Source organism: Cannabis sativa, chromosome 2 (assembly GCF_029168945.1).
Source record: "Cannabis sativa cultivar Pink pepper isolate KNU-18-1 chromosome 2, ASM2916894v1, whole genome shotgun sequence".
Classification (NCBI taxonomy): Eukaryota; Viridiplantae; Streptophyta; class Magnoliopsida; order Rosales; family Cannabaceae; genus Cannabis; species Cannabis sativa.
Genome location: NC_083602.1, coordinates 88671466 through 88698616, shown reverse-complemented (window position 1 = coordinate 88698616; position 27151 = coordinate 88671466). Strand labels below are relative to the sequence as shown.

Genomic DNA, 27151 nt, shown 5'->3' with positions numbered 1-27151 from the left:
AAATTGTAAAGAAAGAGTTTATAGGGGCATATTTGTTAATTATGATACTTTGTATGGTTCAATTAATAAATATGATAAATGACAATATTATTTAATAATTATTTATAGTTATTAAATAGTTAGAATTGGCATTTAAATGATTGAATTAGGAAATTGGCATTTTTGAGAAAATCAGATACAAAAGTGGTAAAATTGCAAAATTGCAAAAATAAGGCCCAGTCCATCTAGCCTAGGGCCGGCCACTTATGTCATCTTTTTTAAATGATTTTTTTTATTATTTTAATGCCATATAATTCAAATCAAGCCCTAGAGGAATGCTATAAATAGATAGTGAAGGCTTCAGGAAAATTACACTTTCTGAATCAGAAAAAAGCCGAGCCTCCACTCTCTTCTCTAGCCGCCACTCTCTCTCTCTTTTCTTCCTCAATATTTCGAACCTCTCTTAGTGATTAGAGTAGTGCCCACACACATCAAGTGATACCTCAATCATAGTGAGGAAGATCGTGAAGAAAGATCATCAGCAAAGGAGATTCAGCATCAAAGATTCAGAGAAAGAGATCCAGTTCGATATTGATAATGCTCGCTACGTAAAGGAATCAAGGGCTAGATATCTGAACGGAAGGAGTCATTATATTCCGCTGCACCCAATGTAAGGTTTCCTAAACTTTATATGTGTTTATTTCATCGTTTTAGAAAGTTCATATTTAGGATGTTAATAAACATACTTGTGAGTAGATCTAAGATCCTGGTAAAATAAATTCCAACAACTGGCCTCAGAGCCATGGTAATTGATTTACTTACATGTAATTTGGACTTTAAAATGATTGTTTGTATGTTCTTTGGATGGTATCATGTTGTATTGAGTGTTATTTGATGATTGATTGATGATTGTGAAATTTTCGTGAAAAATAATTGTTATTTCGGTACTGGCATTATTTTTATTGGATAGTATGGAAAAAATTAAGCAAGTTAGCCTTTTACAGAACTCAATTTGGATTTTATTTGAATTAGTTATGATTTTTTGAAGATTTGACAAAATCGGGAAAGTCTTGATAGTTTCACACGATCATGAGAACTGTCCGTACAGTTTCGAATTTTTTCAATTTTCTTCAATTTTTCATACTTTTTCATGGAATTAACTTCCAATTTTTTGTATGGTTTTGTATATATACTATTACTATTCCTAATTCAATTCTAATTATCATTTTGAATTAATTTAAATTTTTTTTAATTTAATTCAAGATATTAGTGTAATTTGAATTCGAATAGAATTAGTATTTATCTTTTTGCTTAAAAATCTATCTTATTTTTAAATTTGATTATATTTTTTAAATTTAAGCGTCGTATTTTTTGAGATATTTATAATATCTTTTAAGATATTTAAGATATTTTAAAAATATCTTTTAAGATATTTATAAAATCTTTTAAGATATTTTAAAATATCTTATCTTTTAAGATATTTAAAAATATCTTATCTTTTAAGATTTTTTTTTAAATCTTTTTAAGATATTTTGACCATATTTAAATTTAAAATAAGATATTTATAATCATGTAATTTTAAATAGATATAAGATATTTTGCTAATTTTTTAAATTTTGTTATTTTATTTATTTAAATTACATTTAAAAATTTGAAAAAGATATTTATTTATCTTTTCTAATTTTTTATTTAATTTTTATTTATAAAATAACATTTAAAATTTAAAAGTAGTTAGCAAATTTTTTTGAAATGATATTTAGGTTGGTTGAAACCTAATTTTTCAAAAATTGTAGGTTTAATTTTAAATTTAAATTTTTTTTAAAAATTTTTCGAATTTTTCAAATTTTTTTTAAATTTTTCGAAAAATTATTTTTTATTTAATTAATTATTTTCGAAATTAAATATTTAATTTAAAATTAAATAAATCCTACATCCAACTATCCAACTAACCTTGTTGCAGGAGTATGTGTTTTAGCTTATGTGTAAGTTTTTAAAACCTATTATTACTTGATTGCAAATAGCCATGGTTACCTTTTGCCAGATCTAATGATCTGATGGCTCCCTTGGTCAAGATAATAATTTGTAACGGTATATTTACAATCTTCTTTCATCTGTGTATGACCTAGCAACATGATAGGACCCATCCAAAGTGTGCCTGTGTGAGCCTATGTGTTTAATTTTATTATAGATGCATATAGGTTAATGTTGCTAAATAAAATGTCATAGTCATTGATAGATTTTATTTAGGCCCATTTAGTTTTGGGCTTATTCAATTAATAACAGTTGTTCTTATTAAGGTTAAATTCCTCTCTTTTGGGCCTTGTGTGAGAGTTGGGAGCCATAGAAGTGGGTACGACATACCGAACTCAAAGACTCCCTCACACAAACCACCCCAATTGTGAAGGCCCATTTGCTCGATTTGAATGATCGTACTAGGTTAATTAAACTAGTTTAACCTAATAAAATTGATTAGCAACATAATTAATTTCATTTATTTTGAAATTAATTTAAGAAAAATATAGTTTAAGAAATTTTATATTCTAAGCTAAACTATATGTATTTTCTTGTATTTAATTAAATATAGAATTATAACCATCTAGATTCTTTCTGGAACTTAATTTAAATTTTTCATTAAATATTCCTATTTAAGTTGATATTTAGTTATCTTCAACTAACCAACTTAAATCTGAATATCTTTTGAATTCAAAATTTTAAAATTAAGTTGAGGAATTTTAGGCATTGGTTATTAAGATTCTTTAGATATTTTTTTAAGTTAATATCTTTTCAAATATTAACTTAAAATGGAATATTTTCAAATTAAGTGGTTACAACTTAATTTTTGATATTTAATTAAATTTAAATTTGAAAATATTTAAGTTCTAGATTTTTCTAGTACAACTTAAATTAGATATTTTTTCAAATTTTGTGGAAAAGATACTTAGTCAAATAAGATATTTTCTAGATAGTTATTTCTAGACTACTTATTATTTCTAATATAAAATAGGAAAATATTATAAATTGAGAAATTAATTATTTATATAATTAATTTTGGTACAATTTATTTTAAGTATATTTTTCCTAGTATTAAACTAGAGATTAATAATTAAGCCTTCTCTACACTTAATTATTTATTTCTTGAATTTAATACATTTAATTAATTTGAAAATTAAATATCTAAGTTGATTTTTATCATCATACTTAAATATTTCTTTTTCATGACATTTAATTAAATAGAAAATTATTTTTAGTTGAAATTTAATTTTTCAACTAAATTTAAATAATTTTCAAAATATATTTTTTCTTTATTTTATTAATCAATTTTCGAAATTGCATTTCTTAAATGCTAGAATTTCGAATTTTATCTTGAAAAATAGATTAAGTTGTAAATTAATTATCTATTTTAATTAATTCTTGGATCAACTTAAATCAATGATTTTTTTTTCATTTATTGATTAATTTAAAATAAATTGAATTAAAGTATATTATTAGAAATTGAATTAACTAGTCAAAGGAAAATCTAGATATGTGATATTTTTGCTTGAAGTATTTTTCTAGTGTATTTAATTAAATAGAAAATTAATATTTAAGTTGATTTTCATCATCATACTTAAATATTTGAAATTTTTCTTATATATATTTAATTAAATAGGAAAATTATATTTTTTGTTGTAAATTAATTTTATTAATTAATTTTGGGCCAACATTAAATTAGAATAATTTTTCCAGGATTTATTTTTTATTTTAATATGCATTTTTCGAAAATTGTATTCTTATATACTTTAATTTTTCGAAATGCAATATATATTTATAGAAAATTAAATTTGAGTTGTAAATTAATTTAAATTAATTTTGTAACAACTTAAATATTTTTTCTAAATATTTATTGGAAATTATTACTAAGATGGAAATAATTCATATTATTTTCATATCCATCTAAGTAAAATTTATAAATATTAAATTAAAATTTATATTTAGAATTTTTCATTCTAAATTGGAAATTTTAATTAAATAAATATATATTTAAAATAAATAGAATAAATAAAGAGAATAAAAGAAAATACAACTCTTTTCAAATAATGAGCTTTATTATAGAGACATTCGATCTCCATTGTGGGTTTTACACCGCGTTTGTTTTAGTGAGTAATCCTCCCTAATGGAGGAACGTTCATTAGCAATTTCGCACCGTTTAACCTCGCATGATAAGTAGTTTGTAAGTGTTTTGTATGGTATGGATCACCCTAATGGTGGCGACCATACTTGACTTGCAAATTATGAAACAATGGTGGAAGCTCATAAGATAGAATTGCCTTGACTCTCGCCTAAACGGGACAACGCTGAATTCCAATCTTGATCGAATAAAAGGTTGCTAGAATGTTTAACATTTTAGACGAGCTGACAACTCTATTCAATGAATGGTAGCTTTGACTCTCGCCTAAACGGGACACTGATATCAGTTTGTTGAAAACCTTGGAAATTATTTAGGATTGTAAGTTTTAGTATTTTCACTTGTCATTCCTACTTACTATATGTTTATAATTTACGAATTGTGTATGAATTTATATTGAACCATGTTATTTTCTCGTTATTAAGTTGTAGTTTAATTTCGAATCTTCATTGTTGGTCTAACTTGGCTTGTTTATCTAATGAGATAAATCCCTAGTGGATTTTCACCATTAGACATACATAATAGTGTTAGATCTCGAAAGATAAATATTGTATATGCGACATCTAGTAGTTCATCAATTGATGACACCTTAGACTAGTATTTTTACGATATGAAACAAGAAGATTGTATAAATAAGATTACTTTGACTTTCGCTAATCGAAGCATCGTTGGATTCTTATTTTAAACGAAATTATCCTTATTCCTCTTAGCTTATTCATTTCGAATTAGCTTTAAAAACATATCATTGGACGAATGGTCTATAAATCATTTCATGTCATTTTATATGACGCATATGATTATAATCCCGAAATTCTATTCCCAATTGATATAAATCCTCAATCTTAGAAATTTCCTACTTGTATGGGCAAATCTACTTAGAGTTTGTATTAGTAGGTCCAAGATAGAATTACTCATTATATTTGGTATAAATTTAAGTCTTTGACTTTAATTTTAGATTCCAAATAGAAATTTTCTTAAATTTCTAATTCCGTAATACAATACAGCTACACTTTCTCAAGTGTTTAATATCCATCTTTTATTAATGGATTAAAACTCGTATGGAATGTGAGTTAGGTGATTCTGTGACCAGGATCCACTTGCACTTTATTCTAAGAACTCTTTGATGTAACTAAACCTATGTCATCAAAAGACACTACCACATTTTTTTTAATCTATGGCATTTGTATCTTGTTCATAGTGAATTTGACATGATCAATCTCTGCAAAGAGATAATATGCCTATATCCACTGAAAGTAGTTCATCTCATTCGCAGATGGATGTACATTCAGGGGTGGATATGAGTTTTTCGTTGTATTCTTAAAACGATAACTCTAGATTATACCTTTTAGCAAAGAAATTTGAAATGTTTGAAAAATTTCATTAATTTCTTGCAATGGTTAAAACCATTAAGGTAAGTGGTTAAAGATCTTGCGAACTGATAGGGGTGGAGAAATAGTTAGTAGATATGCAGTTCAAAGATCATTAAATTGATTTTTGAATTATATCCAAACTTACCTCCCCAGAAATTTCGAGTTGCATGTTGATGATTAGTTACTAGTCGTTGCCTAATTCCTTCTATGGTAATACAATTTCAGAATGATGTAATGGTTGTATACTTAATGTAAATCATTACTAGATTCATGGATGACCTAATCAAAATCTTAAGAAAAGCTAGAACCATTAACCATGGTTTGTTAGCTATTCTAAGTGATTAGGGGTGGACCATCCCATTGTCAATAGATAAGAAAGTGTTTGTTCAAACAAATACTACTTTTCTAAGAAAATGACTAAGTCTGAAAAACAAGTAGCAAATAAAGGAGATATTTAATTCTTGATTCCAAAAGTGTTCTATCATCTTATATAACATATGATGATCCCACTACCTCTGTTGTCTTGACACAACCGAAGAGATCAATACCATTTAGTTTTCTTAGACATAATTCACGGTGCCTTGTCGTAGTGGGAGAGTTTCTAGGAACTCACCTTCTTATGACTTGGGAGACACTAGTGATTAAAATCCATTGTGAGTTTAAACAAGTAATGGATTGTCAAGATAAGAAACTAAGAAGAAAGCCAATAGAACTATGGTTTAATCCATTCACATGGAGTAACCTAAAGTTTTCTATTACAAGGACATAAAAGGAAATTTTCGTTTATAAGTCCATTCAATGGACTTAACAAAACTTCCTGTTCCTAGTATTATAGGTTTGAGTTTATCTAAACCTATGGCTTGTGGTATACCTGGTAATTACTTACTCTAATGCAAGCAACTTACTTTAGTAAGATGCTGAAGCATTTTCTTTCTAATGGCAATCTATAGAAGCTTCACAACTTCTTAGGCATAGATTTTATTTATCTAAGGAAAAGTCTCAACTATTCCAGAAAAGATAAAGCCATGGAAAAATTTCTTATATCAACAGTGAGAGGTCTTAGATATGCTTTTGTATGCCTTAGACCAGACACCTGCTGTTGAGTGGGAGTAATGAGTAGGTATCAGATTAATCCAGGAGAAGAACATTGGAAGACAATCAAGTAAATCTTAAGATAAAGAAGAGGAACTATATGTTAGTCTATAAGGGTGTGTTTAAAACTCTTAGACTACACCATATCAGATTTCGAAATTTGCCTATGTGCTAGTAAATCTTTCTGATAAGTTGGTGGTTACTCTGGGGGTGGAATAGTGATTTTGGAGAAGTGTAAAAACCTATCTGAAGTCTCTAGGTCTACCGAAAGGGACCGAATGTTAAAGTCACAGGAAAGTTACTTATTCAGTCTAAGGAAAGTTCTATACATCTTTGGCACCATTCCAAATTGCCTTAAACTACTAGTGTTAATTTCCTGATTAACCAAAAGTAGTTGCCAAAGGTATAGAATCCAGTATCCCAAGAGAGTAAACATATAGAGAGGAATTTCACATTATCAATGATTTTGTGATTAAAGGAAGAGTAATGGTGGAGAAAAGGTTGTGGTTAATTCAACCTTTCAGATCCTATTACGAGGAGTTTACTACTACTACACTTGATTTGTATATCAAGGTGTTGAGATTATTTGAAACGCACTTTTTGTTTTATATTAGTGCAAGTGGGAGTTTGTTGGGTTTTATGCCCTAAATAAAACTCATTTCAATATAATCAGATTTACTTATTAATATAGATCAGAAATAACATTTAATGTTGCATGGTTCACATGATTTATTTCATGATTATATGTACATAATGTATAAATTCATCTGAAACCCTTTTCACATACTTGATCCTGTTTATTGTGTCGTCAACACATTGGAAAGTAAACATGACTATGTGAATAAAGTTTCCTAGATTTATCAGACATAGGGTTTTACTGATATGATAATCTACAACAAGAGTTTACTTGTATTTGGAGAAATACTATGTTCTTTCCAGAGCATTGGTTAAAGTAAAGCTCAGGTTGGATGCATGGAGTATGCATCGGAAGGGACCGATATTGAACTTTGACTTAGATTTATTAAACTTACCGTAATATCTATTCAAGTCAATATCGCCTAGTTGATCCTAGATCAAATGATCTTAATCCTGATATGATTAGGCTCAATCTTGAAAGGCTATTCGTGTTCTTTGATTTGTTAGTTAAGCCTACTTTTAGGTCAGGGTGATACGTACATTTTGGGAACACGGTAGTGCAATTGAGTGGGAGCGCTATCATAAACATGGAATCTATAGCTTCTATCTGGCGAATAGTAAGCAAAGGATGATCTCCTTCGAGCTTGACCAAACGAACATAAATGGTGGAGTACTCATTTCACATAAGCTGAAATATCATTTATACGGGGTCAAGTGTTTTAAGGAATAAATACATTGTAGGGTGTAACGGTAATTTAATCCCTTTACAGTGTAGATCATTCATATAGAGGATCATTGATCAAATTAGGATTATAACAATGGATAACTAATGATGTGTCTATATGGTGGAACATATAGAGCATTCTATATAACTGAGAGTGCAATTCTAAGTTCTATGCGTGGATTCAACGAAGAATTAATAAGTTAGTGAATTTTAGTGCTAAATTCTTGATCTACTTATTGGAAGCTCGGTTATATAGACCCATGGTCCCCCCACTAGTTGAGATAATATTGCTTGTAAGACTCATGTAATTGGTTTTGATTAATCAATTATAATTCACGAATTAGACTATGTCTATTTGTGAAATTTTCACTAAGTAAGGGCGAAATTGTAAAGAAAGAGTTTATAGGGGCATATTTGTTAATTATGATACTTTGTATGGTTCAATTAATAAATATGATAAATGACAATATTATTTAATAATTATTTATAGTTATTAAATAGTTAGAATTGGCATTTAAATGATTGAATTAGGAAATTGGCATTTTTGAGAAAATCAGATACAAAAGTGGTAAAATTGCAAAATTGCAAAAATAAGGCCCAGTCCATCTAGCCTAGGGCCGGCCACTTATGTCATCTTTTTTAAATGATTTTTTTTTATTATTTTAATGCCATATAATTCAAATCAAGCCCTAGAGGAATGCTATAAATAGATAGTGAAGGCTTCAGGAAAATTACACTTTCTGAATCAGAAAAAACTGAGCCTCCACTCTCTTCTCTAGCCGCCACTCTCTCTCTCTTTTCTTCCTCAATATTTCGAACCTCTCTTAGTGATTAGAGTAGTGCCCACACACATCAAGTGATACCTCAATCATAGTGAGGAAGATCGTGAAGAAAGATCATCAGCAAAGGAGATTCAGCATCAAAGATTCAGAGAAAGAGATCCGTGTTCGTATATTGATAATGCTCGCTACGTAAAGGAATCAAGGGCTAGATATCTGAACGGAAGGAGTCATTATATTCCGCTGCACCCAATGTAAGGTTTCCTAAACTTTATATGTGTTTATTTCATCGTTTTAGAAAGTTCATATTTAGGATGTTAATAAACATACTTGTGAGTAGATCTAAGATCCTGGTAAAATAAATTCCAACAAAAATTACATGGCCCAGAGGAGTATCTTCGATGAGCAGCAGGTGGCTCAATTGAACACACTTGTCACGAGAATGAATATCGGTGTGGATGATCCAAACTATTTTCCCATGCCACCCCGTTTCAACCCTTATGACCAGCCACCGCCGCCAAACCCCTTTTAAGGGGCTCAGGTAAGTTTCTCTCACCCTGGTTTATTTTCACACATTGGGGACAATGTGCATTTTAATTTGGGGGGGGGGAAACTTAATTTATTTTTTTTCGCATTTATTTGTTTTAGTTTAGTTTGTTTTAGTTTTTTTTTTAGTCTTGCGTGATAGTTAAATTGAAAGATGGATTGAATTGTTGTTATTCACTTGTGCAATGGATTAAAACATAACTGTGTGCTTGACTTGCAACTGTTTGAATTAAATTGGATGTGTGCTAGGAAGTGATTCATGTAGATTTAAAACATTTGCTATTCTCACATATCACCTCTGTTCTATTTGGTTTGTGGAATGATTGATTGAACATGGAATAGAATTTGTTTGACATACTCTCTTGAAGCGAAATCCTTGATGATTTTTGTTTGGAAAGTGATTTAGGCAAGTTTTCTTTGGAACGATTGAGCCTTTCAAGCCTGCCTATGAATTTTTTACCATAGTATACCCAAAGTTGAGCCTTAGCCTGTTTGAAAAAATTTTTCACCACTTAACTGAGCGTTATCTTGAACTTTTTTCACCCTGAACATATCTTATTATGCCATGAGCCTTGAAGCAAGTTTGGGGGGAATAAGTGCTGTAAGTGAAAAAAATATAAAGTGTAGGAATGAGAGATTGAAAAAAAAAAAGAATAATATTGTGTGTTGTGCCTATGAAAAAACAAAAATAAAAAATGTGTCTTCTTGAAAAAAAAGTTAAGAAAATTATGAGGTACACACATAAGAAAAATTGCAATCTCTTATTTCTGTTTTTGGGATATATGGAAAGAAAGCAAAAGAATTGTCTAGGTTTGTTTGGTATAATTGTGCTTATGGTATAGTATAGCCTAAATGACTTCTCACCTACCCATGTACCTAAGCCATGTGATGCTAACCGAAAAAGACCTATTGATTCCAAATAGAAATTTGTCAACATTAGTGGAGAGAGGTATGTCATTCAAACTTATTGATCATGTGTTAGTGGGATGTTGGAAAGTTAGAACAGTTGTGATATTGATGGAAATTGCGATGCTTTATGTTTGTATGAATTACTTACTTGTAAATTGCACATTCAACTTAGTTCTTAGAGTTGGCAAGTTGAAATTCTGGTTATTGATGGATTGAAGTTGTGCAGGTGGTGGTAACAATTAAATTGTTGGAAAGTTCAGCTATCATTGTCAGTTTTTTTTAGTTTAGTCTTAGTTTACTCGGGGACGAGTAAAGAGTCAGTTTGGGGGAGTTTGTTAGGCTATTTTTAGCCTATGTTTTGGATCCAATTTATGTGCATTTTTAGCTGTGTTGGGACGGAATTACGCTTGTTTTCTATGTTTTCAGGTTCTTTGGAATAAAAGAGGTCTCGGTGCGTAAATTCATTAAAAGACGTGCTGAGCCGAAGAAAACTCAATTTTTGAGTTTTTGTGCATATCTGGCCGCGGCTAAACACAACTTGGCCGCGGCTAGATCTCGAGAATTCAGAAGCATCAGTCGCCGCGGCGATGAAGAGGCTCGCCGCGGCGAGTTACGAGATACAGAGAGAGCCTAAATTTGGCGATTTCTCGCCGCGGCGAGAGGAAGCTTGGCCGCGGCGAGATCCCGTACGGACCAGGGGCATTTTCGTCCATCGAACCCTAAATTTCAGTTATAAATAGAAAACTGCGATTGGAAGTCTGAGAAGCGATTTGGAACCCTAAAACACAGCAGAAAGAGGCAAGAAGAGCAGAGGAAATCAAAGTGAAGATCCAGAGTCAATCCACCAACAGTTTCTTTCTCTATTCCTCTTTAATTTATTTATGTTGAATATTGCTATAGGAATGGTTATGGATTTGTTTCTGAACTAAATTTCCCATTTAGGGAGGATGATGATTGTTGTTTAATGTTTTGCCTAGTTAATGTTTAATTACCATTCCTCAATTCTTGTGTGTGAAATTGTCTTAGTTTGTTCTTAATTTCATGTTTAAGATTGATCACCTTGTGCATGTTCTATGATCTCAATTCAAAATCTGAAAAGTGAGAATTGAGAATGCTAAAATTAAGATAATCAATGTTCTATGTGAAACGAAAGTATTTGCATGACTTATGTGACGAGTAGATTATTGCTTAATGCTGATTTCATGTTAGTTTAATTAAGGAATTAATTAGATAACATGTGATTTAGAATCTAGAAGATCTGAAAGGAGCTAGGTTATTTCATAATCTGTCATTCACTCTAAGAATAGGATAGTAATTAAGCATTAACGATTTGGGTAAACAACAACAGGATTCTCCTCCCTATTGTCTCATCTTGCTCAACTTTAAATTGTGTTATTAAGTTTTCTGAATTTCTTTCATATTTTACTGTTTTTAAATCATAATTGCTTTCGATTTACCGAATAGAATCATAAGTATAATTTAGTGGTACTTAATCCAATTCCCTGTGGGATCGACCTCACCTGTGTGAGATTTACTACTTGATTGCGTATACTTGCGTAGTGTTTAAAATTATAGCAACAAGGAGTAGGACAAGGTTTTAAGTGCTGCATCTTATTCTTTTCTAGGAGATCTTCAATGTACTTAGTCTGAGTAAGGTAGAGACCTGTATCATCTCTAGCAACTTCAATGCCTAGGAAGAAATGCAATGCCCCAAGATCTTTGAGAGTGAACTGTTTTTTGAGTTTCTCAATGAACCTGTTCAGATTGGGGTTATTGTTACTAGTGACAATAATGTCATCAACATAGATCAACACAAGAATGATGCTTTCTTTGCTGATGTAAAAGAACAAGGATGTGTCTGCCTTAGAGTTTCTGAAATTCCAGGTCAGCAATGTGTTTTTCAGCTTGTCAAACCAAGCTCTAGGAGCTTGTTTGAGCCCATACAGAGATTTCAGAAGTTTGCAAACATGATCAGGTCTTGTGGAATCTTCAAAGTCCTCAGGTTGACACATATAAACATCTTCTTCAAGATTCCCATTCAGAAATGCATTGTTTATATCTAGTTGCCTGATGTCCCAACTCTTTGCTGCTGCAATACTTAGAACAATTCTAACTGTTGAAGCTTTTACAACAGGACTAAATGTTTCTCCATAGTCCAAACCAGCCCTTTGATGGAACCCCTTAGCAACTAGTCTTGATTTGTATCTTTGAAATGAGCCATCTGCATTTCTTTTGATTCTATGAACCCACTTACAACCAACCAAATTGTTTGCCTCTAACCTAGGAACAAGTATCCAAGTTTTGTTTCTTTTGAGAGCTGTGATTTCATCATTCATAGCTCCATTCCAACCCTTGTGTTGAAGAGCTTCAGTTACACTCCTTGGCTCTTCAGAAATTGGCATTCACTTAGCTTGACTGAGATATGTTTTAGGTTTAAAAATACCAGCCTTGGATCTGGTAATCATGTGATGTGTAGGGACAGCAGTGAGATTTTGATTTTCATGTGTTGAGGCTTCGGCATCAGGATTCAAAGTTTCCTGATCTGTATTTCTTGCTTCTTCACTGTTATATTCCTCTTGTATGTGAAAGTTATCTCTGCTGATGCTAACAGAAATACCATCAGGTGTCACAGATCCATGATCGAGTGAATCAAAATTCATCAGTGGTGAGTTTGAGGAATTTACCTGACCTGGTGAAGATGCTGCTGTAGGAGTGGAATCTGTGGAGGCTTGAGATGGTGCAGAACCATTTTTGTTTTGAGAATTAGAGCTGAACTGTATGAAGTGAATATTTGGAAGCTTAGACCATGACTCATTGTGTATAACAAGTTGTTTCTCTGGAGCTAGAGTGTTTAGAAAACCAGATTGGAAAGGGAACATGCTTTCATTAAATACAACATTTCGAGAGATATAGACTCTCCCTGTTGTGCTCAAGCATTTGTAGCCTCTGTAAGAGTCATTATAACCCAAATTGACACACCTAAGTGAATGGAATTGAAACTTATGGTTCTGATAGGGTCTTATGCAAGGGTAACAAGCAGCTCCAAATGTTTTCAACTGCTTGTAATCTGGTTTTCTACAGAATAGAGTTTCAAAAGGTGTTTTATTGTGCAAAACTGGAGTTGGAAGCCGATTGATTAGGTACACAGAATTTTGAAAAGCATCAGCCCAATACTTAAGTGGCATACTAGCTTGAGCAAGGAGGGTTAATCCCATCTCAACTATATGCCTATGCTTCCTTTCAGCTCTCCCATTTTGGGCAGAGGTGTGAGGACATGAGTGCTGAAAAAGAATTCCATTAGTCTTAACTAATTGTTCAAACACTTGATACTCACCACCCCAATCACACTTTATGCTTTTGATTTTAGTATCAAATTGATTTTCAACAAAGGCTTTAAACTCTATGAAGGCATTCAATGCATCAGATTTTTGTTTCAATGGATATAGCCATGTATATCTACTAAAATCATCCATAAAGTGTATGTAGAATTTGAAATTTGTGTTGGATGCAATTGGGGTTGGTCCCCACAAATCAGTATGTATCAACTCAAGCACCTTAGAAGCTCTATATGAGGATAATTTAAATGGTAATGCATGAGATTTGCCAAATTGGCATGCTTCACAAAAAATTTCCATTTCATTCTTTGAAATTTTTACATTGTTTGACTCACAGACAAGTTTAAGGACTCTAGTGGATGGATGGCCTAGACGTCTATGCCATAAATCCTTCTTGGAAACATGAAAACTGGCTGTGTTAACAGCACTTGGTTTAGACAGACTCGACACACCAGAAAACAGTGAGGATTGACTTGAACTTGAAGCAGATTTGTTTGGAAACTGGTATAGACCATCTCTAAGCACTCCTTCCAGCGGCACCTTCTTTGTGATGTTGTCCTTCACAAAACAATAATCAGGATGAAATTCAACAAACACACCATTATCAGAAGTTAGACTTGACACACTCAATAAATTCTTATCAAGCAGTAATGAAGTGGACTGAGTATTTGTGGGTAATTTACCATAACCATAATGTGAAATATGTAGTTTATTACCATTACCAATGGTCAAATGTTCCTTACCACCATAATCTTTCTTGTGTAGCATGTTATTCTCATCAGCAATTACATGATTGCTTGCCCCACTATCCACGAACCATGCATCATTGTCAATCACTTCTGGTGTTGCTGTGTAGGCTGCTGGGGGTTGGTTAGATTTCTGATTTGTTTGCCCACCAATCTTCGGATCAGATCCCATGTATGCTTCATCATATCTGTTGTAACAGATTGCAGCAGAGTGATCGTAACGCCCACAGACTTGACAAGTTGGCTTGGGTCCATTTGTTCTACCACCACGACCTCTTCCACTATTGTTGTTTCCTCCACGACTGTAGTTGCCTCTGCCTCCTCCTGTCTGGTGTTGATTTTGATGATGATTTCCTTGATTAGAGTAAGAGTTGCTGCTTCTTCCTCTGTTGTTTGGGAAAGACCGATTAGCTAGATTTGCATTTGGTATGTTGGTGGGTTGAGTGGCTTTGTTACTGCTGTTGATGCTTAAGTTCTGAAGTCTTTCCATCTTGTTGTCAAAGGCAAGAAGGATTCCTTGCAGCTCTTGCCAGGTTGTTGAAGATCGGGCTTCGATCTGAAGTACAATGGGTAGATACTCGATATCCAAGCCAGAGGTGACATTGGATATGAGTTGGTTTTCTGGGTATGCCTCTCCAGCTAAGGCAAGAGAATCAGACCAGACCTTCTTTTGTTTCAGATAATCTTCCATTGATGTTGAACCTTTCCTAGTTGTTTGAATCAATGTACACGTATCATCCATCCGAGACTTCGAATGAGCTCCATAGAGGTTTTCGAGAGCTTTCCACAGAGCAGCAGCAGAGTCGCATCCCATAACTTCAGTTGCTATCCCTTCAGTCATGGAGCTGTACAACCAGCCCATTAGCAACTGATCACTGACTATCCAATTTTCGTACTCTGGATTGATGATGAAACCGAAACTAGTCTCTCCTTCTGCTGTTGTTGGTGCTGCGATGAGTTCAACTGGGCAGGGACGACTGCCATTAACAAAGCCATCGAGACGATGTCCCTAATAACAGTGGAGACCATTGTTTTCCAAAGAACATAGTTCTTTCGATCTAATTTCAGAGGAAAGGGCTGGTTCAGTGTATTGAAGGGTTGGGTATATGTTGACTGTGAGATGCGCGCCGGTGAGCTTGCAGCACCTGCTGCAGCGGTGGTCGTTCCCTGAGGAGTCTGAGAATGAGCAGACATTGGCACGGGCCGATTGGAGCTCTGATACCAAGTTAAACTATGCACAAAAATGGATGAAAACAATTCTCAGCTCAAAGTCGGCTGAGAACAAACATGTTCTATTTATATGCTGCAAAAGGAGTACAAGGACAAATTACAATGTGACAAGTGGCCCTAGTGTTGGAGCCAAAGGGAACAACCAAACACAGAAAACGTACAACCTTTTACAACTAATAACCAACAATTAAACAAAGAGAATAACAGAGGATTAACAAGGAATTAATAATAACTAATAACTAATCAACTTTCTTAACACACATGAGGTCTTAAATTGGGTTCATCTTTGACGAAAGTACACTTCATACCCTTTTTATATTGTCCTCTTTTATTTTTACCCTCTTTTTTAAAGTCTATCATTTTTACCTCTTTTTTTAAACATTGTACCAATTTTGCCCCTGTCACTTCAAGATACTCTCCATGTGACTCTCTTATGTCAGGGTATTTTGGGTACAATACATATAAAAAGAGGTATGTTTCAAATAAATATAAAATTAAAGGTAAATTTGATTAATTGATTAATAAAAGAGGCATTTTTCAACTTACCCCTTCATCTTTCTCGTTTACGATCTTTTTAAATTGGCTGATAAAAAACCACATCAACTTAATTAAATTTATTTATTTGCATCTTTATATTTTTATTTAGTGCATTATTCAAATAAAGATAAATATCATTTTGAACCCTGTGTTTTGCAAAAGTTACCAATTGGACCTTCTATTTTGTTAAATGACAAAATGAACCTTAAAAAAAAAATCATCCAAAAAAAGTCATAATGTTCAATTTTCATGTTTCAAAAATTAAAGTGTTAGAGAGTCTTACATTAATAATATGGAAAAACTAATTACCATACATAAAATGTATGGACTACTACTTTTATTGTTATAAATTGGTTTTGAGATAAAACCTTATACATACACTCACTTATCCTTACTTTTTTTTAATCATACTCTTCCGCATTAATACCTATGATTTATTTAATTTTTGGAGGTATAATAAAAAATGAATTTATTATTTTGTAATATTTGATGAGATTTTATATTGACTAGAAAAAGAAGAAAGAGATACCAATTTCCTAATTAACATAAGATTATTAATATTCTAGTTTTTTAAGGAAATTCAGATATTATTTAAAAGAAAAAGTAATTTTCCCAAATAAAAATTGGTAAATATATATGCTGTACAATTTATAACAAAAGTTTTGACTTGAAAAGGAAGAAGATCAAAAGAATAAGAATGTCTTTGATACTACATATACATTTTGAAGTTTCCCATAATAATATGATACTATATTTAATTAAAACTAAGTGCTCAAATTTTTCAGCAAAAAAAGAAAAACTATGTTCTAAAATTCCAACTAACCAACTAAAGCATATACAAACTCTTTTTCCATAATATAATTTATAAATACAGATCTCCCAAAAAATAAAAAATTAATATACAGATCATGGGATCACTGTAGAGTGAAAATACGTATTTTATTGCAATAGATTTTTACTATTTGTTACAATAAATTGCATGAAGCCAACTATACTGATAACTTATTAGGAAAATAAATACTGGACAACAAATGATTCAGCAAAATAATCCCAAACTTTCCAATAATATTAATTCTAGCTAGAGAATATATTTTTGTATTAATTTTATGAGCAGTATTGAATACTATATATATATCAGTTCCATATCTCAAATAAATAAATAATATAAATATACATATAACAATATGAAATGAATCAAAAACACATTATAGAGAGAGAGATATAGAAAAAATGGGTGTTTCTTCATTTTCCAGAGTTTATTATAATCTCTTCTTCTTCTTCTTTTTCATGACTGTTTTTACTATTTCTAATCATGCATTTGCAGGCACTACAAGGCACTATAAATTTGATGTACGTACCAAAATATATACTTCAATACTTGTTTCTTATAATTTGAATTTTAGTTTGTCATTTTCTAATTTATATATATAATGAATATTTTGTATAGATTGTAATGAAAAATGTTACAAGAGTTGGGCATAGAAAGAGTATTGTGACAGTAAATGGAGAGTTTCCAGGACCAAGTATTGTAGCAAGAGATGGTGATCGTCTTGTTATTCAAGTGGTCAGCCATGTCCCAAATAACATCACTCTTCACTGGTAATATTAATAATATCATCCATTATTACTTTTCTATTCACAATTTCCAATACATATTTTTTGGTATCTTCACACTTAATTTGTTCTTGGTACTTTTTAGTTTTATCATAAGTATATTCTGTTTATAATTTTTAGCTTTTTTTATTAGGGAAATTTACGTGGTATACTAATTTTTACTATTTTTTTTACAAAAATACTGTCAGGTGGTATTTTTTTTTTTTTACTGTGTTTTTTTATAAGTTTCATACTGCAGTATACTGTTTTAAGTTTTCACTGGTGTTCTACTGGTGTTTTACTGGTGTTCTATTGTTGTTTTGAGCTGTTCTGCTTTGTGTTTTACTGGTGTTTTATAAAAACACAGTATTTTTGTAAAAAATTTCGTGTGACAGTGTTTTTGTAAAAATTAACCAAAATTCCAGTATTTTTGTAAGTTTCCCTTTTTATTATTAGAATTTGGTGTAGTTTTTGTTTAGGACTGGCTTTGTGATGGGTGAAGCCCAATATGAAATTTGGTATTTTTCTTTTCTTTTTTATAAAATGGTAATTTTAAAAAAAATTAGGAGTCTTTTTGGGTTTAACAGAAGAACCTCATTAAGTGAAGGACCAAGGTAGAGGACTAGTCTACTTGAGCCTGTGTGAGTTGATTATTCTTGTAATAATAAAGGGAATTTTTTGTTTTTAAGATTTTTTTTTTAATTTTTAAATATTTTGTGGGAAAAATTCAAAAAAAGTTAAAACAAAAAGGAAACACATGGTAACTAGAGTGGTAACCAGTTATCTTCTTAAGGTACTTGTTACCTTATACTGTTTTTTACCATCTTTTTTAACTTTTCTTTTTGATTTTTTTTCCATATTTAATTTCTTTTTTGAAAAAAATCACATTTTTTTGCATAAATTGTATAAAAAACCTATAAAATATGTAATTTTTTTTTTCACTAATAATAAAGTAAAAATATGATAAAAGATAATTTATTTTGATTGTGACAGGCATGGTATTAGGCAACTTCAAAGTGGGTGGGCCGATGGGCCTGGATATGTGACCCAATGCCCAATACAAACTGGGCAGAGCTTTGTGTATAATTTCACAGTTGTGGATCAAAGAGGCAGCTTTTTCTGGCATGCCCACACATCATGGCTAAGAGCTACTCTCTATGGTCCCATAATTATTCTCCCAAAGAAAAGTGGCCCTTCTTACCCATTTCCTAAACCCTACAAACAAGTTCCACTCATCTTTGGTAATAAATCTTCACACTAAAATAGTTTCCCATAATTAATTAGATAGTGAATTTTCTAACAAAAACTATACAATTCATGAGATTTTTTCAGGAGAATGGTGGAATGCAGATACAGAAGCAGTTATTGACTATGCTTTGATTAATGGTGGAGGCCCAAATGTGTCAGATGCCTATACCATAAATGGGCTTCCAGGCCCATTGTATAATAGCTCAACTGAAGGTAAGTGATGTTATGTATAAATTATCTTTATAATAGTGATTTTTTTGATGAAACTAACTAAAAATGTACTATATAAGATAATTTAATTTTTAAATTTTTTTTTACATAATATTATTCATTATTTTTAAATATTTTAGTAGTTTATTTAAGTGTTAAGGTTTGTTTTTATGTGTAGATATATGTATGTATTAATATTATATATTTGAAAATGAATTAAAAAATTGAAGAAAATTAAATTTTAGTAATGTATTTTAGAAAAGTTTATGTATAGTGTAATATAAAATTTTGAATTTTTTTTTTTGGTGATATCTTTTCAAAAACTATTAGGAGTGTTCTAAAAAGCTAAAATAGTTTGACTCACTTTTTTGTATAACAATTTATATTTGTGTAGATACATTCAAGTTGAAGGTGAAGCCAGGAAAAACCTATCTTCTCCGTTTGATAAATGCTGCACTTAATAATGAGCTATTTTTCACTATAGCAAACCACACAATGAAAGTGGTCGATGTTGATGGTGTTTATGTCAAACCTTTTGAAACTGATGCTGTTATCATAGCCTCAGGACAATCCACAAATGTTATTCTCAATACAAAATCTGAGTACCCAAATGCCACATTCCTCATGATTATTAGGCCATTTTCACCAGGTCACCCCTTTGACAATACCACATCTGCAGGAATCTTAGAATATGAATTTCCTAACCCAAACCTTACAATCCCATGGCACAAACTTCAACTCATGAATCCATCAGTCTTGCATGACCAAAATGACACTTCATTCGCTACAAAATTTAGCAACAAACTTCGTAGTTTAGCCAATTCACAGTTCCCAACTAATGTACCTAAAAAAATTGATAAACATTTTCTCTTCACAGTTGGGCTTGGAACTAGTCCATGCCAACATAACAAAACATGTCAAGGCCCAAATGGGGCAAAATTTGCTTCATCAGTGAACAATATTTCTTTTGTACTTCCAACCACTACTTCACTCCTTCAAGCCCATTTTTTAGGTCAATCTAAAGGGGTTTATAGTCCTGATTTTCCTAGTGTTCCCCTTTTCCCATTTAATTATACAGGAAATCCACCAAATAACACAATGGTGGAAATTGCAACAAAAGTTGTGGTTCTTCCATTTAACACTAGTGTGGAGTTGGTGTTACAAGATACAAAAATTATTCATTCTGAAAGACACCCTTTTCATCTCCATGGATATAATTTCTTTATAGTTGGACAAGGGTTTGGAAATTTTAATCCAAATGAAGACCCTAAAAACTTCAATTTATTTGACCCTGTGGGAAGAAACACTGTGTGTGTTCCTTCTGGTGGATGGATTGCTTTAAGATTTGTAACAGATAATCCAGGTCAGTTAAGTTTATAAATTATAAAAATTTACCTTTTTTCATTTTGTAAAATATATAAAAGAAATATATATATATATAATTTGGTTCAATTTAATTTAATGATTAATATGTTTTGTTGGTAGGTGTATGGCTCATGCATTGTCACTTGGAGGACCATGCAAGTTGGGGTATGATGATGGCTTGGGTAGTCTTAGATGGAAAGTTGCCTAATCAAAAATTACTTCCTCCACCAAATGATCTTCCCAAATGTTAAATTTTACTATTTCTAAGAATTTTGTGATCCACTTTAATTTAATTTTTTTTTTTAAAAAAAAAATTCAACATTGTTTGATGGGTTTTATTTCAATAGTTGTTTTTCATTCTTGTAGATTGAGAACAAGGCCCTCAAGCTTTTGAGAGGCCTAAAGCAAAATTTTAAAATATAGTACCTTTTAATTGAAAAAAAAAATAAACAAACTTTTTTTTTTTTTTTAAAAAAAAAAAAAATTAGCAATAAACTATAACATTATTATAACATTAAGAAATTCACATGTCAAATATTATAAATATAATTATAGGGATATGATTTTGTCCTATGAAGTACTTTCACGGAATGTATTCCGCGGTACATTAGATGGGTCTTAGGGTACATTAAATGAGTGTTAGGGTACGTTTCTACTTTTTAACCCTAATTACCCCTAGATCAATCTTAGCCGTCAGATCAAATAACTCTCTCATCTGACGGCTGTTGTACATCACGGATTACAATCCGTGAAAAGTACAATAACGAGACAAAATCATACATAAAAAATAATTGTTAACTTTTTTTTTTTTATATATTTTAATTTTTAATTATTAAAATTAGGTAAACCAATGAAATTTCACTACATGTAACACAGTGACCGTCCGCTTTGATACTTAAGAGACCAAAGTGAACGGAAGGAATACAAAGCAAAACGATTGTAAAAGTTGGGGAGTATATCTATAATTTCTAGTAGGGGAATTATGTCGTACTAAACTTAAAAATCTAGAGAGTTTGACAGCAAATTACTCTTATAACTCCAAAATATTTATACGTACAATTATGAAATAGGGAAATTTGATTAATTATGCATTTATTGAGGCAAAATTATTTTTCTAAACCTAAGCTATTCAATATTGGTAGAATATATCTTTTTTTTTTAAATCCCATTATACCCCTCCCATTTGAACAACTTCTCTCTCTCTCTCTCTCTCTCTCTCTCTCTCTCTCTCTCTCTCTCTCTCTCTCTCTCTCTCTCTCTCTCTCTCTCTCTCTCTCTCTCTCTGTGTGTGTGTAACCACGCACACGGAGGAGCACACAATCAGACCATTCACACGACCCACGACTCACAAACCAACTCGACTTCGCGACCACATCACCCACACGACCCACATACCACCGCGATCGGACCACTGCAACCACCACCCAACACTGACAATGTCTTCGTCAAAGGTAATTCCTAATTTTTTTCATGAGTTTTTAACTGTAATCATTTTTTTTTCATGATTTAGGGTTAAACAATTAAACTTAGGGTTAGGTCTGTGTTTTTAGTGGAGAATATGTGATTTTTGAGATTTTTAGGTTCGGATCTGCAGTTTAGGAGGAATCTGCAATTTTTGCCTGGCCCAATACATGTTCGATGTAGGCCCGATATAGAATCCAATGGTAGTTTAATGTTGAAGGGATTAAAGGTTGAAGAAGATAGCTCGATAGGTTCGATATAGGGTACGATAGTGGGCCTGATGGTTCTCATAATTTAGTTTTATTATGACACGATGGACCCGACATAGGGCCCGATAGATCCAATATTATCTTGTTGACATCAGATCTATCAGGCCCTATATTAGACCTATCGTTTTTAGCCAAATATTAAAAGTTATAGCCTTGATTTTTTTAATAAAGAAATTGTTATTGAAGAAGTGATTTTCCAAAGAGAAAAAATTCACTTGTCAATATATTTTGAAAAGATAATTGAGTAAATAATTTCTTTTATCCTGAATTATTTTGTAGAATTTTGTCCCATAAAATGAAACTAAAATTCATCTTGAACCTTTTTTATCGGACTATCAAGTTTAGAAAGTTAATTGTTGTGATGGAATTAGGAGCTAAAGTTCATTGTTCAATAAAAAAAAATTAGGTTCTAATTAAAGATCTAGTAAATAGTGTAATTTGCGATGGGAACGATAGTATTGTTTACTTAAATATATGCTTATCCAAAACTAAATTTGATTTACTCACATAAGATTATGGTTGCCTTTAATAAATTCTAATCTACTTTGTTATTTGATTTAGTTAAGTAAACAATAATATTATTTCCACCCTAAACTAAAGAACTAAATTTTTGTGCAATAAGCCAACAACAAAAGATAAATACAAAAATGTAATAGAATCAATAGTGATCTAAATATCTTTCTTGCCAATTTTATTGAGCCTTTCTTGGCTAATTCAACCTCACATAATAAACAAATTCTCTTTCATTATTTTTTTGACTCTCCATATCAATGAACTACATGCATGTGGACAAAAAATTATTCAAAAAGAATAATTTAAAGTGTTTGACAAAATTTAAAGAAACAAGACTCTTAAAATAAATGTTGAATAAGTGATGGTGAGAATATAAATCAACATTTGGGAAGATCAATTGGTGGTGGAAGCAATTTTTGATTGGGTAATTCCCCATCTAAGACCAACCAAGCCATTTTTAGTCCCCAACTTGTGTGGATCTCCAAGTGACAATGCATAAACCACACACCTGCCAATACATTCAAAATCATCATCAAATTATTAAATTATAGACATGTTAAGAGTAAATAAGATTTTTAACTCACTTTTAGAGTTCGGCCTCCAAAGCTATATTTTTCTTTTAAAAAAATATTCCCTTGAACTATAGTTATCATTGTAAATATACTTACTCGTTTGTATTTAATTCATTTTTTAAGATAATTTATTGATGCAGCTATAAATTACACGTATAATTACACAAACATAATGCCCTTAAACATAAAAATATTAGCTACCCAGTTCTAAATTTTTTCACTAAAGTACTATCTATACAAGTATTTTTTTAAGAATAAAATGGATGAAAAGCAACCGAAGAAGAAAATTTACAATAATTTTCATAGTTGAGGAAGAATTAACTTTTTTTTATAAGAAAATTATTTATGGAGAAAAAATCAACAAGCATTGTATAGTTGAGGTAAAAATCTTATTTATTCTAATACTCATACAATTTTTATTTATAACTGAATTCTCACCTGGATTATCTGCTAAAAATCTTATGGCAACCCATCCCCCGGATGGAACACCCACAGTATTTCTTTCGACAGGGTCAACCAAATTGAACTTCATTGGATCTTTATTTGGATTGAAATTGCCAAAGCCTTGTCCAACCACAAAAAAGTTAAATCCATGGAGATGGAGAGGATGACTTTCAGCACCAAGAATGCTTGTATCTTGCAACACTAACTCCACACTTGTGTTAAATGGAAGAACCACTAACTTAGTCCCATTTCCCACCATTGTATTATTTGGAGGATTTCCAGTGTAATTAAATGGAATTATAGGACTACTTGGAAAGTAAGGACTATAAACCCCTTTTGATTGACCTGAAAAATGGGCTTGCAAAAGGGCTGAATTGTTTGGAAGTACAAAAGAAACATTGTTGATTGAAGCTGCAAACATTGTCCCATTAGGCCCTTGACATGTTTTGTTACTATTACATGGACTTGTTCCAAGCCCAACTGTGAAGAAAAAATGTTTGTCAACCTTTTGAGGGACATTAGCTGGGAATTGAGAATTGGCCAAACTTCGAAGTTTGTTGGAAAATTTGGCTGCAAATGAAGTGTCATTTAGAGCAGGCAACATTGGTTTTAAGAGTTGAAGTTTCTTCATTGGTAATGGGGTTTCATACTCAAGTATTCCTGCAACGGTGGAGTTGTCAAAGGTGCCTAGACCCGTGACATATGGCCTTGCTAGCATGAGAAATTTGGCTTTTGGGACATGAGATTTGGTGGTTAAAAGAAGATTAGTGGTTTGTCCAGGGGCTATGAGAATGGTGTTAGTTTGAAAAGGTTTAACATAAATAGCATCAACATCAACCACTTTTAGAGTATGGTTAGCAATACTAAAAAATAATTCATCATTAAGTGCAGCATTAATCAAACGAAGGAGATAAGTCTTTCCTGGCTTCACCTTCAACTTGAATGTATCTACAATTACAAACAAACATTAATTTAGAGAAATTTACAAAAATACTGTAATTTAGGTTAATTTTTATAAAAATACTGTCACACGAATAAGTTTTCAAAAATACTGTATTTTTATAAAACACCAGTAAAACACAAAGCAGAACAATTCAAAATAACAGTAGAACAACTACAAAATACCAGTAGAACACCAGTGAAAACTTAACACAGTATACTGCAGTATGAAACTTAAAAAAAACATAGTAAAAAAGTAAAAAATACCGCTGACAGTATTTTTATAAAAAATTAGCAAAAGTTAGTATACCATGTAAATTTCCCTTAATTTATTCAATTAATTTTAAGAGTAATATGTTTGGTTGTCTAAAATAGAAGCAATATGTACCTTTAGTTGAACAATTATACAATGGGCCTGGAAGCCCATTTATAGTATAAGCATCTGATACATTTGGGCCTCCACCAGTTTGCAAGGCCTGGCTAATAACTGCTTCAGGATCAACATTCCACCACTCTCCTATATAACAATTACTCTAGTTATTAGTTGATTCACTTGAATAAAGATATTTATCTACTTATAATCTTAATTTTGTTGATTACCAAATATAATGGGAACTTGTTTGTAAGGTTTAGGAAAAGGGTAAGGAATGCCACGCTTTGGAAGAATAATTATGGGACCATAAAGAGTAGCTCTGAGCCATGATATATGGGCATGCCAGAAAAGAGTGCCTCTCTGTCCTATAATAGTGTAATTATACACATAACTTTGGCCTGTTTGAATTGGGCATTGGGTCACATATGCAGGCCCATCAGCCCACCCAGTTCGAAGTTGTCTAATACCATGCCTGTTATATATAAGAACATATCATATGTAATATAACAATAATCATAATTTTAACATTTAAATAAATTAAAGATATATTGGTTTAATTAATACCAATGAATGGAAATATTGTTTTGGACATGGTTGACCACTTTGATAAGGAGACGATCACCCTCCCTAGCTATAATTCGAGGTCCAGGAAACTGCCCATTTACTGTGACAATGCTCTTAGTGTGGCAAAGTCTTGTTACATTTTGTAGTTTGATCTGCATGAAAACACATTATTATTAATTAATCAAGTCATTAAATAATTATTCGTGATATGACAAATCAAATTATAGTAGGAGTGTTATGTTTATCTTTACCAGTATTATTTATTGAGACTTTATTATTTTTATACTTTAAAATAGTATTTTTTTTGTATTTTTACGGAATTCTATATAAAAATCCCTATAACAACTAAATGAGCAACTTAAATTACAACCATAATCTACATAACAACTCATCTAGAACCTACCAGAGAAACTACACCTGAACAATACAAAACGTAAATTTTAAAAAAAATATATTTAAATTAAAATAGTATATGGGATAATTTAATATTTAGAAAATTTTATATTAATCTAATTTGTTTTTTAAAAATTTTAAATAATTTATAATACCAAACATAAAGTTAAAATATATAATCAATTACATGGGCATTACAAAAAACATACACGTTTACATTAAATTATATGTGTTATTAGATATCTATCACCTTCTAGCAGGACCGGCCCTGACTTTTAGTGGGCGAAAGAAAAAAAAAAATTTTTAGGCCTTTATTTAGAAAAAAAATATGGTATTTTTCAAAATCAGTAAAAGAAATCGTATAATTTTAAAAGGTAAATATTTTTTTGGGCCCCTGGGATAGGTGGGCCCTAGGCACAGGTCTAGCCCGCCTATGCCCAGGGCCGGGCCTGCCTTCTAGATATGTCGTTTTACGATTGGTTACCGATACTCCTTAAAATTTATTACATTAAATTATATGGTTTCCAATACTTAGTTGAACTAATAGCGATATTAACACATAAGAAAGTATTAAATATGACTGGTATCCTTTAACATTTCTCTTATTATATATATACTTTCATATATATAAAAAAAAAAAATTAAATATGTAATAAGCTTATAAATATAAATATTATTTAGCTAGAGAGATGTGTAAGACATACTTCAAAGTTGTAGTGCCTGGTTGCTGCAAATGCATATTCAGTAATGCATGACAAAGTTACAAAAATGAAGAGATATATCTTTGGGATTGATAATAATGATGAACAGAGTGTAGCACCCATTTTTTTATATATATTTATATATCTTTATATATATATGTATGTTAGCTTTGAAATTTAGCTATAGCTAGGTAGCTCCAATTGAGTGGGTGTGTGTTGAAATAGAGGTTTGTGTGGTGTTTATATATATAGAGTGATATAATAACATAATAATGACTTTGGTTGATTAGGTAGAGAAATAAGATACAGTTTAGCGAAACTGGGAGATAATTGGTTGAAGGGTTATTTTAATAGGATCGATCAGTTGTTAGAACCACTTTAGAGTGGTGTCAAAGACATTCCTTTTCTTTTTCATTTGACCCCCTTTGATTTATTATCTCTTAATTCAAGTCAAATAA

The 27151-nt window shown here is 31.3% G+C and overlaps 2 protein-coding genes across 2 annotated transcripts; one reads left to right on the top strand and one right to left on the bottom strand.

The window, feature by feature from the left end:
- The first annotated feature begins 18133 nt into the window (after nucleotides 1-18133).
- Nucleotides 18134-20814, top strand: LOC115720901 (laccase-17-like). The gene is made up of 5 exons (XM_061109686.1): nucleotides 18134-18159; nucleotides 18635-18882; nucleotides 18974-19102; nucleotides 19494-20462; nucleotides 20585-20814. The coding sequence occupies exons 1-5, from the start codon at nucleotides 18134-18136 to the stop codon at nucleotides 20713-20715; spliced, it is 1503 nt and encodes a 500-aa protein (XP_060965669.1). The 3' UTR covers nucleotides 20716-20814.
- Nucleotides 20815-22859: 2045 nt separating this feature from the next.
- Nucleotides 22860-26913, bottom strand: LOC115720940 (laccase-17). The gene is made up of 6 exons (XM_030650152.2): nucleotides 26697-26913; nucleotides 25600-25751; nucleotides 25263-25507; nucleotides 25051-25179; nucleotides 23718-24671; nucleotides 22860-23215 (listed from the first exon to the last, which is right to left on the bottom strand). Exons 1-6 carry the CDS (start codon nucleotides 26814-26816, stop codon nucleotides 23085-23087), a joined length of 1731 nt encoding a protein of 576 aa, XP_030506012.2. The 5' UTR covers nucleotides 26817-26913; the 3' UTR covers nucleotides 22860-23084.
- Nucleotides 26914-27151: the final 238 nt, after the last annotated feature.